Source organism: Nicotiana sylvestris, chromosome 11, assembly GCF_000393655.2.
Source record: "Nicotiana sylvestris chromosome 11, ASM39365v2, whole genome shotgun sequence".
In the NCBI taxonomy this organism is placed as follows: Eukaryota; Viridiplantae; Streptophyta; class Magnoliopsida; order Solanales; family Solanaceae; genus Nicotiana; species Nicotiana sylvestris.
In genome coordinates, this window is record NC_091067.1 from 79,555,691 (window position 1) to 79,571,079 (window position 15,389).

General features: G+C 40.1%; 1 protein-coding gene across 1 annotated transcript; it reads left to right on the forward strand.

Annotated features, from left to right (window-relative positions):
• Window positions 1-729: 729 nt before the first annotated feature.
• LOC104245249 (hydrophobic protein RCI2B-like) lies at window positions 730-2,124 on the forward strand. The gene is made up of 3 exons (XM_009800830.2): window positions 730-918; window positions 1,410-1,507; window positions 1,891-2,124. The coding sequence occupies exons 1-2, from the start codon at window positions 838-840 to the stop codon at window positions 1,497-1,499; spliced, it is 171 nt and encodes a 56-aa protein (XP_009799132.1). The 5' UTR covers window positions 730-837; the 3' UTR covers window positions 1,500-1,507; window positions 1,891-2,124.
• Window positions 2,125-15,389: the final 13,265 nt, after the last annotated feature.

Here is a 15,389-nt window from a genome sequence, read left to right on the forward strand (position 1 = left end):
AAGTTGTTTCCAATAGACCCTCGGCTCGGGAATAACATTAACTCTGGTTAAACAATAAAATTGTATATTAAAGATGCATGTCGTTTGTTGATTAATAATAGTTCGTATAAATACCAAGTGTAAGTGATTCTTTTTTTTTTTCAAGCTAGTGTCTACATTGAGAGTTGGAACGTTGAAAGGTACAGAGTCCAGTGCCATCCAGAAAGATTCAATTGGTGTGTTCGGCCATAAGAAGATGATGATAAATAAAGACGTATGGGGCCACATGGGACAGCCTAAACCTAACGTTGTTGTCCAGATAAATGAGAATGAGCTGTTGGATTTTAATTTGAAATTTACAAAGCAAGTGTTCAAAGCAACCATTACCAGAGGAAAGACGGAGAAATTGAGACTTCTTTAGCGGAAATTGTATCTATTTCTTTTATGTGATATTACTTTTTTTATTAATTTGTTCTAAAAAAAACATTTCTAGGTATTTAAAAATAATGTTAAATTTTTTTATCTGACCCATAATGATATGTTTTTACAATCATAAAAAGATTATGCAAATTTAAAATTACAAGAAGTGATGAGAAAGGCAAACCAGGAAAGTAAAAGAAGTGATGAGATTAAGGTAACAAGAAGCCTCCGCGTAAACATAGAAAAATATCGTCTTTTATCGAATAAACATACAACACATGGACGTGGGGTATCTCCTTTCCCTATATATCAGCAGCCACTTTCCCATTTCAGTTTCTGTGAAATCACTTTGGCCAGTCCTTAATATCCTCTTTCCCCAGTATATGCCCCTTGTCCTTTCTTCTTTTCCTGTGTAATTTCTATTGAATAATAAAAAATATGGGTGCGATGACTTGCATAGACATTCTTTTGGCCATCATATTACCTCCCCTTGGTGTCTTCCTCAAATTTGGCTGCAAGGTATCCTTCAATTCTCTGTTTTAGTTCTGTAATAAGTCGTGCAGTGTTGATCTGTGATGCATAAGTTTTACATTATCAGTGTATATAAAGTTACATCCCTAATGTTTTGGTGTATGTATCTTGTCCAACTTTTTTATCTTTTACATCATAGTAAAGTTGTAGGACAAGCAACTAGATATATATAGCTTTTTTAGGATTCGAATTTGTAATACTGTGGTTATAAGTTATAACGGGGCTCGACTGTCTCGAGAGGAACTCTAGTCTTGTTAAAATTAAAAAAAAAAAAAACAAATAACACCCTGCCAAGAAGTGAAAGATGAAAAATTACTGCTCATTGACGTAGTATGACTCCAAAACATCGTCGTTCATGATAGTGAAAAAGGAATTCGGAAACTTTATGATTATAACCGCAGGTTGTTTACTTGTGTGTGTAAAAACTTTAACCTGATAACGTTACTTATGGTTGTGTTTGTGTTAATTGATAAAAACAGTGTGAATTCTGGATCTGTTGTTTGCTGACTCTCTTTGGATGGCTGCCTGGTATTATTTATGCTATTTGGGTCCTTACCAAGAAAGAGTGATGCACATGGTAATTTTACTCAAATTCTCCACCTCTACTTCACATACCGCAACACCCCCCCCCCCCCCGGAATATATGAAATACTTTTATCTTTCTTTCCTTTTCAAAATAAATACTTTTTATCTTGAAGGATGGAGTAGTAGCATGGAATTTTTATTGTTACACCCGATCGATTTTTATAATAAATTATAATTTTATCATGATTAAATAATAAATTAAACTGAAAGCACACATTTTTTAACCATAATTAAGTGATAAAATTGTATATAAAAGACATATATTATGTTATGATTGGTTTGGTGTAAATACAAGATTTTCTTTGAGTATTATGCCAATTTGCTAAAAAGTCATATCTTATACGTGCAATCTTTTTCCTACTGTATTCTTGACAGGTAAAGATGTGGAACTTCTCTTTCTGCTAATGTTGCTGGTTCCTATGAATCAAGATGTGTTACTTTTAAAGCTGTATTTTTTTTGTTAAGTTTTCGTGAATTTTGCGTGCTTCAGTACAGAATTCTGGACAGGCTGTTTCATTTATTAGTGTTTGTATTCATTACATTGGTTGTATGTTTGAATTTGTAATGTGATTTAAAGTTTGTGATATTGTATATCAAGAGTTATTAGTACTTTGATGCTCTATATCAAAGGGCTGGTGATTAGAGGTGGAGCCAGAATTTAAAATTTATGGGTTCTAAATTTGTCACAGAATTCATAGTCGTCTTAGTTACTGGGTTCGTAATTAAATATTTATACATATTTAATAAATTTTCTAGTACAAATACAGTGTTTAAGCAAAAGTGACTGAGTTCGGCTGAACTCGTACCTCACACGCTAGCTCCACCTCTGCTAGTGATGTTCTAATAGTCTATATCTTAATATGTGTTGGCGTACACTGACTGTATTCTGTGCTGGCAAAAAGAAAAATCAGAAGGCAAATTGTTGAATCATGTTCGTGCTAGTTAGGAGTGTACATAGGTCGTGTTTGTTCGGGATTTTCAATTACGAAATCAAACCAATTGTATCACCAATTGTATCGGGTTTTTAAATTTATAAACCAAATCGAGATTGAAAAACCCGACTTTTGAATCACGTGGACTACCAGTAGTTTTTTTTTAAAAAAAAAAATTTAACAATTCGGTATTCTAAACTAACTAACCCAATTAATTTATATTGGTGTCAGATAGGTAAACTATTCTTTATTGAAAGATTTTTCATTTTCGGAATTTGAACAAAAATTTGTGATTAAGGCGAATGAATTTCAACCCTCACCACAGTCCTCGATGGTGTAAATTTGATATTTGATCACTTCATGCATCCAATCTTATCCAAGCACCTTAAGGTGTTTACTAATTATTTTATTATATGTATGATTTTTGTTGTTCCTTAAAGACAAAGAAGGAAATATATAAAAAGTAACACGGAATCAACATAACGTTTTAATTATTATCATGAAAGCAATAAGTTAGAAATTATTGCCTTGCTTTAGAATATTAAAAAAGAAGTTGCTTTCAGGCTCGGTAGTGGGGGTTGGTATTTTTGATACGTTTGCTGCCCTTCTTAGAGAAAATTTAGCCCTTCACGTGTTTGATTTTTTAAAATCATGCTCACATTATCAATTTTATAAGTTTGAATATGACGTGTGTATTCTATTGTTGGTAAAAACGAAAATGACAAGGAAAATTGATGAATCACGTTTTGCTACCCCTACCACTAATATAGTTTGGTAGGTAGGATACTTCAATAGACGCGTCAAATCTCATCCACTTATCCAAAGTTGTTAAGATGGTTTTGAAATATATATTTTAATTTAAATGTGTTTAGTGCGATATTTAAACTTTTTCTTAAAACTATAGTATCCCTTAACTTCATAATATTTACTTCAAAACTTACACTTAAATATCATTATTAATTAATCTTTTTTATTAACAATTTAACCAAACCACTCTTTAATTTGTTAATAATATTATTAAACGTTGATATATAATTTTTTGAAAGATATTTCTCAGTCACCAAATACTGAAAAATAATTTTCAGAAAATATTTTCATTGGATATATTTTTTCTAGAAAATAATTTCCATCATACCAAAAATACACACTTGTTTTCGCACACATGTAAGGTTTAATCCACAAATATTTGATTCTGCAAAATTCACGAACCTATGATTATGATTGTTAATTACTTTTATTGCATGAGTGGTTTTTTCTCCTTAAAGAAAAAAAAGGAAAATAAAATATATATTTAAGAAAAAAAAAAAGGAACTGGGGTTAAGATATAGTCATAATCATCATGAAATAAATAAAGTTAGAATTAGTGCCTCCCTTTAGAATATTAAAGTAGAAGTTGAGTTCAAGCTTAATAGTGGGGGTTATTTCTGATACGTTTTGCTTCCCCTCTTGGAACCAAATTTACCCCGTCCAAGTCAGCGGATTAACTCACTAATAATTGTCGGCAAATATTTGATTCTGCAAAATTCACGAACCTATGATTATGATTGTTAATTACTTTTATTGCATGAGTGGTTTTTTCTCCTTAAAGAAAAAAAAGGAAAATAAAAAATATATTTAAGAAAAAAAAAAGGAACTGGGGGTTAAGATATAGTCATAATCATCATGAAATAAATAAAGTTAGAATTAGTGCCTCCCTTTAGAATATTAAAGTAGAAGTTGAGTTCAAGCTTAATAGTGGGGGTTATTTTTGATACGTTTTGCTTCCCCTCTTGGAACCAAATTTACCCCGTCCAAGTCAGCGGATTAACTCACTAATAATTGTCGGCAGTGACCCCAATTACGAGCAATATCTTCACAATTAACAGGCGAAAGCACTATCGAGAAATGATGTACAATTGGTGATTGATGGAAATTTTTACGTGTCACATTGTTAGTGTGAATTATAAGACGCTAGTCACATAATTAGTCTAAAATGATACTGTATTTTAGACAAAATTAAGATAAAAACATCATTTAAAAGCAAAACGTGTAAAGAGACAAATGAGTTGCATTGTTTAAATGGATCTGTTATAATAAAGCTTTTGCGTTAGTTAAGTGAGCCCTCGAAGATTAATAACCACTCAAACAAACAAAACAAATAATTTGAGCCCTCGATACAGTAAATTTTCTCTTTGATTGATTATAGGAATAATTGCAAGCACCACTAATGTTTGGTTTCTTCAAAGTAATTTTCTTTAGGATTTACGAAATTATACTTATCTCTAATCTGTAATAATAATTAGGAAAAAAATTGATTATTTGTCGAGGGATGTGCACAGATAGCCAATTGATTAAGTACATAAATTTTTGCAAGTCTAGCCGTTTCAGTCACTACTTCAAACATACACAACTGAAGGAAGTTACAAATTTTGCTTGAAGTTTGACATATTGCTGGTGCAGGCAAACAGATATTTTTATCTAAACTACAGATTTGAGACTAAAGTTTAGGTTGCCATAGCCAAATTTCATACATATGCGACTAAACTTCAGACATATACTAAGCCAAAGTTCAAGCATTTGTTGTGTCAGTGGTTTGCCATTTTGAATCTAAAAATTGTGAAAATCTAATTGGTCTCGTTGTTTGAGCTTCGTGTGATTTGGTGTTTATCTGAGTGAAATTGAACGAGCCAAGGGTTGAAGAGTTTGGGGTAATTAAAATTTTTGTTCCAACTGCAGATTGTTTACGACTCTGTGATTGGAATTTAAATTGCGGAGTTGCTGATTACTGAAATCTGATTGTGAGTTTTTTGTTTGAGTTGGAGGCTGACTTGGAAGAATCTTTGAATCGTCTGTTCTTTGAAGCCAACTCACTGTGTTTTAATTTTGTCAAATTACATTCTACACGAAAGGAGCTGCCACATATTGACTTGAAGTTACAACAGAAGATAAGAATTGAAGAGGTAAACTAGTATAGATGTCATATGCTGGACTTTTGTAACGATCCGGCCGGTCGTTTTAAGAAATTACGTCCCGATCCCCTATTAACTGCTTTCTCCTTGTTTGTTTCTGCTGTTTTGAATTGCCGTGATGTTTGGTTTTGAGTTTCAGAGTGTTTTGGGACACTTAGTCCCTAAAAAAGAGCTTAAGCTTTAGAATTTGGACCACAATCGGAGCAGTGTGAAGACGGCCTCAGAATGGAATTATGTCGGTTCCGTTAGCTCCATTGGGTGATTTTGGGCTTAGGGGCATGTTCGGACTATGTTTTGGAGGTCCGTAGCTTATTTAGGCTTGAAATGCCGAAAGTTGAATTTTTGAAGTTTGCGGTTCGATAGTGAGATTTTGATATCGGGGTCAGAATGAGATTCCGGAAGTTGGAATAGCTCCGTAGTGTTGAATGTGACGTGCTTGCAAAATTTCAGGTCATTCGGACGATGTTTGATAGACTTTTTGATCGAAAGCGTAATTTGAGAGTTTTTGGAGTTCTTAGGCTTGAATCCGATGTTAAATTGGTGTTTTGATATTGTTTTGAGCGTTCCGAAGGTTGGAACAAGTTTGAATGATGTTTTAGGTTTGGTTGGCATGTTTGGTTGAGGTCCCGGGGGCCTCGGGTGTGTTTCGGATGCTCAACGGACCATTTTTGGACTTAGAGAATTTGCAGAAAAATTGCAGCAGGTCAGTTCTGGTTTCCTTCTTCGCGTTCGCGAGTGGGGTCTCGCATTCGCAAAGAGGAGATGGTGCTGGTGGAAGTTTAATGCTTCGCGTTCGCGAAGGTGTTCCCGCGTTCGCGAGGCTGTGTGGTCTCATACCTACGCGTTCACGAAAATGGTCCCGCGTTCGCGTAGGAGGGGGAAAGATGGTCACCGCGTTCCCGACAGGGACATCGCGTTCGCGATGAAGGAAGACTGGACCAAGCGAAGTTGTGCTTTGCGAACGCGAGGGTCCTTCCGCGTTCGCAAAGAAGGATTAATCCGGGCAAAAGATAAAATTTCAAGGTCGAGGGTTTGGCCATTTTTATCAAAACTAGAGCTTGGGAGCTCGGATTTGAGCGGGATTTTGAGGGATTTTCAGAGATAGCGATTGGGTAATGATTCTTAACTCCTTTTTGCTTATAACTCATTAATCTAAAATGAATTCATCATCTAATTTCGGATTTAGGGTGAGAAATTGGGGAAAATTTTGGAAAAGTTCTTAGACTAAATTTTTGAGTTTTGATTGGGAATTTGACATTGGATTTGGATAATTTTGGTATGGTTAGACTCGTGAGTGAATGAGGGTTCATAATCTGTAAATTTTACCCGATTCCGAGACGTGGGCTCGGGGGGCATTTTGGTCATTTTACCAAATTTCGCGTATTAGCTTAGAATTTATTTGTGGAATCAGTTACTTGAAGTTATATTTATATTGTGCAATTGAATTGAATAGATTTGAGCCATTTGGAGTCGAGTGCTCGTGGCAAAAACGTGGTTTCGGGTTGATTTTGAGCCGATTCGAGGTAAGTGGCTTGCCTAACTTTATGTGGGGGAACTCCCTTTAGGATTTGGTATTGTTGATATTTGAAATACCTTGTACGTGAGGTGATGAGTGCGTACTTGTGCTAATTGTTGAAAATCCAGTTTTCATTAAGTAACTTTAATTGTGTTTCCCTTCCTGTTTTATACTACTTGCAATTTAAGCCTGCTGTTAGCTTAGGGAAGAATGTCTAATTGACTTAATTGTTTTACTTGCTCAAACTGCCTTATTTGCATTATGTGTAGCATGCTAGGTTAGAAATACCTGTTTTACCTTGGTATGAAATTTGAATTTTAATTAGTATTCTTCGTGTTGCCGCTGTGTGTTTACTTTGGGACTACGGGACGGTATCCCGGGAGATCCCCTGCACATATATTTATTGGACTGTAGTGCGGGATACCGAGAGATCTCCAGCACGTATATTGAAGATACTAAGAGATCCTTGGGATACCGAGAGATCCCCAGCATATATATATAGGATACTAAGAGATCCCCGGGATACTGAGAGATCCCCAACGCACATATTGAGAATACTAAGAGATCCTCAGGGATACTGAGAGATCCCCGATTGTTATCTCTATGTTGAGTGGTATTCTTTTTGTGATTATTTTGTCTCTGTTATAGTTATTGTCATTCTTATTATCCAGTGTTACTTCTTACTGTTAGCATTTGATTATATTGTCGTATTCTATACTATTTTACCTCGTTTTTCAGCTATAATCAGTAGGGCACTGACCTTCCTCATCACTACTCGACCGAGGTTAGGCTTGGCACTTACTGAGTACCACTGTAGTGTACTCATGCCTTTTCTGCGCATGTTTTTCATGTGCAGATCCAGGTACTTCAACTCAGTCCTACCACCCTTGAGGCGACGCGATTCTCCAGAGACTTCGAGGTATATCTTCCGCGTCCGCAGACCGAGGAGTCTCTTTCTATTCTCTCTCATAATATCAGCCCTTCTGTATTTACTTTTCTTTAGACATTCTGGAGTTAGACACTTGTAGTTATTCAACAGCTTGTGATTTCATGAGATTCCGGGTTTTGGGAAGTTGTTTAGTTTTTGAGATCTTGTATTAGTATATGCCGAGCGGCATCTTAAACGTTTCTATATTTTTCTTATCTTCAGTTTTTATTAGTTTTTCTGCATTTTGGTTGTTTTTCCGCAATTGTTAGTCTTACCTAGTCGTAGATACTAGGTGCCGTCACGACAGTTCACGAAGAGCGAACTTGTGTTGTGACAAGTTGGTATCAGAGCTCTAGGTTCATAGGAGTCATGAATCACAAGTCGGTTTATTAGTCTCGCTGATCGGTACAGAGACGTCTGTACTTATCTACGAGAGGCTATGTAATTGTTAGGAAAATTTCCACTTCATTTGATTTCCTTGGCGTGCGAGATTTTGATATCACAATTCTAAACTTCTGTATTCTATTCTCTCACAGATGGTGAGGACACGTGCTACCAGAGATGATCAGGCACCCGCGCCCCCTACTAGAGCCGTCAGAGATCGGGGTCGTGGTAGAGGCCGAGGACGCGCACGTGGTACAGCCAGAGCACCCTGCGCGAGCTGCCACCGAGGTGCCACCAGTAGTTCCAGCCGGAGTCCAGGCACCTGATACGCCTACTACTACTACTACTCCAGCTCTCCAGGAGACTCTTGCACAATTCATGAGCATGTACACAATTCTGGCTCAGGCAGGGTTGCTTCCCCTTGTTGCAGCTACATCTTAGGCCGGGGGAGGAGCACAGACTCCCGCCGCCCGCACTCCTGAGCAGCGAGTGCATGTTGATCAGGTCCCAGAAATTATTCCTATACAGCCTGCAGTCCTAGATCAGCCTGAGGACAGGGCAACGACTTTCGAGGATGAACAACTGAGGCTTGAGAGGTTCAAAAAGTACAAGCCTCTTGTATTCAGTGGTCTAGCATCAGATGATGCTTTGGGATTTCTAGATGAGTGCTACTGTATCCTTCGTACCATGGGTATATCAGGATCGAGCGGGGTTTCTTTCACTATCTTCCAGCTTCGAGGAGCCGCCTATGAGTGGTGGCGTACCTATGAGTTAGATAGTCCGGATGAGGTAGCTTCCTGACTTGGACTCAGTTTTCAGATATGTTCCTGATAGAGTATGTTCCTCAGAGCCTTAGGGACGCATGGCGCGCAGAGTTTGAGCATTTGTGCCAGGGTGCTATGACTATCTCGGAGTATGTTGTCCATTATACTAGCTTGGCTAGACATGCCCCAGCCTTGGTTTCTACTCTTCGCGAGAGGGTTCGCCGGTTTATTGAGGGGCTTATTCTCAGCATTAGGTCCAGCATGGCTCGTGAGTTGGAGATGGATATTTCTTATCAGCAGGTAGTGATCATTGCTAGGAGGATAGAGGGTATGCATGCTAGGGACAGAGAGGAGACAGAGGCCAAGATGTCTCGAGAGTCGGGCCAATATTCTGGTGTCGTGCCCCAACTGCAGTTCGTAATGGTAGGGGTTATATGACTCGCCCCGTTCATTCAACTCTTACAGCATCCAGTGGTATTCCAGCTCCTCCTAGGCCTCAGGAGCCTTATTATGCACCTCCAGTATCTACTGCGCCTCCTGCGCGGGGTGCTTTCAGAGGTCAGTCCAGCAGACCTGGTCCGAGCTAGTCACAGCCACCACGTCCTCCCAGAGCTTGTTTTAAGTGTGGTGACACACGTTGTGTGGTGAGGGATTGCCCTAGACTTGGGAGGAGTGCACCTCCACAGACTTCTCAGCCACAGCATGCCCCGCAGAGTTCTCAGGCTATGGTTACAGCTCCAGTTGCTACCCCACCTGCTCAGCTAGCTAGAGATGGAGGTCGGGGAGGTAGAGGTCACCCCAGAGGAGGAGGCCAGGCCAGATATTATGCCCTTCCTACCCGTACCGAGGTTGTCGCCTCTAATTCTGTCATCACAGGTATTGTCTTGGTTTGTCATAGGGATGCACCACTTTTATTTGATCCAGGCTCCACATATTCTTATGTGTCTTCTTATTTTGCCCTGCATTTGGGTGTATCTCGGGATTCTTTGAGTTCTCCTATTTATGTTTCTACTCCTGTGGGAGATTCTCTTGTTGTGGACCGCGTTTATCGGTCGTGTGTGGTTGCTCTTAGTGATTTTGAGACCAAAGATGATTTATTATTGCTCAGCATGGTAGATTTTGATGTTATCTTGGGCATGGACTGGTTGTCGCCCAATTATGTTATTCTTGATTGTCACGCCAAAACCGTGACGCTGGCTATGCCAGGTGTACCGCAAGTAGAGTGGAGGGGTACCTTAGATCATACTTCCAGTAGAGTTATTTCATTCCTTAAGGCTCAGCGTATGGTTGAGAAGGGGTGTGACGCGTATCTAGCCTATGTGAGAGACGTGAGTATTGATACCCCTATAGTTGATTAAGTCCTAGTAGTACGGGATTTTTCTGATGTGTTTCCAGCTGATCTTCCGGGCATGCGGCCCGATAGAGATATTGATTTTGGCATTGATCTGTTGCTAGGTACTCAGCCCATTTCTATTCCTCCGTATCGTATGGCCCCTCCTGAGTTGAAGGAGTTGAAGGATCAGTTACAGGAATTGCTTGATAAGGGTTTTATTCGGCCTAGTGTATCACCTTAGGGTGCTCATGTCTTGTTTGTGAAGAAAAAGGATGGTTCTATGCGTATGTGCATTGATTATCTCCAGTTGAACAAAGTTACAGTGAAGAACCGTTATATTTTGCCTTGTATTGATGATTTGTTTGACAAGTTACAAGGTGCACGTGTGTTTTCTAAGATTGACTTGCGTTCAGGTTACCACCAATTGAAGATTCGGGAGCCAGATATCCCGAAGACTACTTTTAGGACTCGGTATGGTCATTACGAGTTTCTTGTTAAGTCATTTGGGCTGACCAATGCCCCAATAGCCTTTATGCATTTGATACACAGTATGTTCCGGTCATATCTTGACTCGTTCGTCATTGTCTTTATTGATGATATTCTAGTATACTCCCGGAGTCGGGAAGATCATGAGCAGCACCTGAGGACAGTGCTTCAGACTTTGAGGAAAAAGAAGTTATATGCGAAATTCTCGAAATGTGAGTTTTGGTTGGATTCCGTATCATTCTTAGGCCATGTGGTATCGAGTGAGGGTATTCAGGTGGATCCAAAGAAAGTGGAGACAGTGCAGAGTTGGCCCAGACCATCCTCAGCTACAGAGATCTGTAGTTTTCTTGGCTTGGCGGGTTATTACCGTCGATTTGTTGAGGGGTTTTCATCTATTGCAGCCCCTATGTCCAGGCTGACCCAGAAGGGTGCTCCGTTCCAGTGGACAAAAGAGTGTGAGGCAAGCTTTCAGAAGCTCAAGACAACTTTGACTACAACCTCAGTTTTGATATTGCCTATAGGTTCGGGGTCATATACTGTCTATTGTGATGCCTCGAGGATTGGCTTGGAGCGGTATTGATGCAGGACGGCAGGGTGATTGCCTACACGTCCAAACAGTTGAAGGTACATGAGAAGAATTATCTTGTCCATGACCTCGAGTTAGCTGCTATTGTTCACGCCTTGAAGATCTTGCGTTATTATTTGTACGGTGTGCCTTGTGTGATTTATACTGATCACCGGAGTTTGAAGTATCTGTTCAAGTAGAAGGATCTTAACTTGCGCCATAGGAGATGGTTAGAGCTGCTGAAGGACTATGATATCACTATCTTGTATCACTCGGGCAAGGCCAATGTGGTGGCTGATGCCTTGAGTCGCCGTGCAGAGAGTTTGGGGAGTTTGGCTTATTTAACACCAGTAGAGAGACCCATGGCAATGGATGTTCAGGCCTTAGCCAGCCAGTTTGTGAGATTGGATCTTTCGGAGCCCAGTCGGGTTCTAGCTTGCGTGGTTTCCCGGTCTTTCTTGTTTGATCGTATTTTCCTTGTTTGATCGTATTCGGGAGCGTCAGTTTGATGACCCTCACTTGCTTGTCCTCAAGGACAAAGTTCTGCACGGTGATGCCAGAGATGTGACTATTGGTGATGATGGGGTATTGTGCAGTGTCGGGTTTGAGTACCCAATATTGATAGGCTTCGGGAGTTGATTTTACAGGAGGCCCATAGTTCGCGGTATTTTATTCATCTGAGTGCCGCGAAGATGTACCAAGATTTGAGGCAGCACTATTGGTGGAGGCGGATGAAGAAAGATATAGTTGGATTTGTAGCTCGGTGCCTCAATTGTCAGCAGGTGAAGTATGAACACCAGAGACCGGGTGGGTTGCTTCAGCAGATAGAGATTCCGGAGTGGAAGTGGGAGCGGATCACCATGGACTTCGTAGTTGGTCTCCCACGGACTTTGAGAAAGTTCAATGCCATTTGGGTGATTGTGGATCGGCTGACCAAGTCTGCGCACTTCATTCATGTGTGTACTACCTATTCTTTGGCGTGTTTGGCGGAGATTTATATCCGGGAGATTATTCGTCTACATGGTATTCCAGTTTCCATCATTTCAGATAGAGGTACTCAGTTAACATTACGGTTCTAGAGGGCCATACAAAATGAGTTGGGTACTCGGGTGGAGTTGAGTACATCATTTCACCCTCAGACGGACGGACGGACAGTCCGAACACACTATTTAGATTCTTGAGGATATGCTTCGTGCGTGTGTGATTGAGTTTGGAGGGTCTTGGGATTAGTTCTTGCCATTGGCGAAGTTTGCCTACAACAACAATTATCAATCCAGCATTCAGATGGCATCATATGAGACTTTATACGGTAGGCGGTGTAGATCCTCGGTGGGTTGGTTTGAGCCGGGTGAGGCTAGATTATTGGGCACAGATTTGGTTCAGGATGTTTTGGAGAAGTTTGAGGTGATTCAGGATAGACTCCGTACAGCCTAGTCCAGACAGAATAGTTACGCGAACTGGAAGGTTCGTGATGTTTCCTATATGGTTGGAGAGCGGGTTCTGCTCCGGGTTTCGCCTATGAAAAGCGTTATGAGATTTGGGAAGAAAGGGAAGTTGAGTCCGAGGTTTATTGATCCTTTTGAGATATTGAGACATGTTGAGGATGTTGCTTATGAGCTTGCCTTACCTCCCAGCTTGGTAGGAGTTTATCCAGTATTTCATGTTTCAATGCTCCGGAAGTATCACGGTGATCCGTCGCACGTGTTGGATTTCAGTTCAGTCCAGTTGGATAAGGATCTATCTTATGTTGGGGAGCCAGTGGCGATATTGGACATGCAGGTTCGAAAGCTGAGGTCAAAGAACATTGCATCAGTGAAGGTTCAATGGCGGGGTAAGTCGGTCGAGGAGGCGACCTGAGAGACCGAGCAGGATATGCGCAGCTGTTACCCTCATCTTTTCACTACTTCAGACATTTCTCTATGCTCGTTCGAGGACGAACAAATGTTTAAGTGTAGGATGATGTAACGACCTGACTGGTCGTTTTAAGAAATTACGCCCCGATCCCCTATTAACTGCTTTCCCCGTATTTTTTTCTGCTATTTTGAATTGCCAGGATGTTTGGTTTTAAGTTTCGGAGTATTTTGGGACACTTAGACCCTAAAAGAGAGCTTAAGCTTTGAAATTTGGACCATAGTCGGAGCAGTGTGAAGACGGCCTTGGAATGGAATTCTGTCAGTTTCGTTAGTTCTGTTGGGTGATTTCGGGCTTAGGGGAGTGTTCAGATTGTGTTTTGGAGGTCCGTAGATTATTTGGGCTTGAAATGCCGAAAGTTGAATTTTTGAAGTTTGCGGTTCGATAGTTAGATTTTGATATCGGGGTCGGAATGTGATTCCGGAAGTTGGAGTAACTCCTTAGTGTTGAATGTGACGTGCTTGCAAAATTTCAGGTCATTCGGACGAGGTTTGATAGACTTTTTAATCGAAAGCGTAATTTGAGAGTTTTTGGAGTTCTTAGGCTTGAATCCGATGTTAAATTGGTGTTTTGATGTTGTTTTGAGCATTTCGAAGGTTGGAACAAGTTTGAATGATGTTTTAGGTTTGGTTGGCATGTTTGGTTGATGTCCCGGGGGCCTCGGGTGTATTTCGGATGCTCAACGGGCCATTTTTAGACTTAGAGAATTTGCAGAAAAATTGCAGCAGGTCAATTCTGGTTTCCTTCTTCGTGTTCGCGAGTGGGGTCTCGCGTTGGCGAAGAGGAGCTGGGGCTGGTGGAAGTTTAATGCTTCGCGTTCGCGAAGGTGATCCCGCGTTCGCGAGGCTGTGAAGTCTCATACCTACGCATTCGTGAAGATGGTCCCGCGTTCGCGCAAGAGAGAGGAAGATGGCCACCGCGTTCGCGATGAAGGAAGACTGGACCAAGCGAAGTTGTGCTTCGCGAGCGCGAGGGTCCTTCCGCGTTCGCGAAGAACGATTTATCTGGGCAGAATATAAAATTTCAAAGTCGAGGGTTTGGCCATTTTTATCAAAACTAGAGCTTGGGAGCTCGGATTTGAGCGAGATTTTGAGGGATTTTCAGAGATATCGATTGTGTAATGATTCTTAACTCCTTTTTTCTTATAACCCATTAATCTAAACATGAATTCATCATCTAATTTTGGATTTGGGGTGAGAAATTGGGGAAAACTTTGGAAAAGTTCTTAGACCTAATTTTCGAGTTTTGATTGGGAATTTGACATTGGATTTGGATAATTTTAGTATGGTTAGACTCGTGAGTGAATGAAGGTTCATAATCTGTAAATTTTACCCGATTCCGAGACATGGGCATGGGGGGGCATTTTGGCCATTTTACCCAATTTTGTGTATTAGCTTAGAATTTATTTGTGGAATCAGTTACTCAAAGTTATATTTACATTGTGCAATTGAATTGAATTGATTTTAGCCATTTGGAGTCGAGTACTCGTGGCAAGAACGTGATTTCGGATTGATTTTGAGCCGGTTCAAGGTAAGTGGCTTGCCTAACCTTGTGGGGGGAACTCCCCTTAGGATTTGCTATTGTTGATATTTGAAATGCCTTGTACGTGAGGTGACGAGTGCGTACTTGTGCTAATTGTTGAAAATCCTGTTTTCATTAAGTAACTTTAATTGTGTTTCCTTTCCTGTTTATACTACTTGCAATTTAAGCCTGTTGTTAGCATAGGGAAGCATGTCTAATTGACTTAATTGCTTTACTTGCTCAAACTGCCTTATTTGGATTATGTGTAGCATGCTAGGTTAGAAATACTTGTTTTACCTTGGTATGAAATTTGAATTTTAATTAGTATTCTTCGTGTTGCTGTTGTGTGTTTACTTTGGGACTACGGGACGGTATCCCGGGAGATCCCCTGCACATATATTTATTGGACTGTAGTGCGGGATACCGAGAGATCCCTAGCACACATATATATATATATATATATATATATAGAGAGAGAGAGAGAGAGAGAGGATACTAAGAGATCCTCGGGATACTGAGAGATCCCCAGCGCACATATTGAGCAGTATTCCTTTTGCGAGTATTTTGTCTCTATTATAGTTGTTCC

What these genes read in the sequence shown, in the direction of transcription:
- LOC104245249 (XM_009800830.2), top strand. Translation starts at nt 838, where the DNA reads ATGGGTGCGATGACTTGCATAGACATTCTTTTGGCCATCATATTACCT. An exon ending in TCCTCAAATTTGGCTGCAAG is followed by an intron (nt 919 to 1,409) that starts GTATCCTTCAAT and finishes TGATAAAAACAG; the next exon opens with TGTGAATTCTGGATCTGTTG.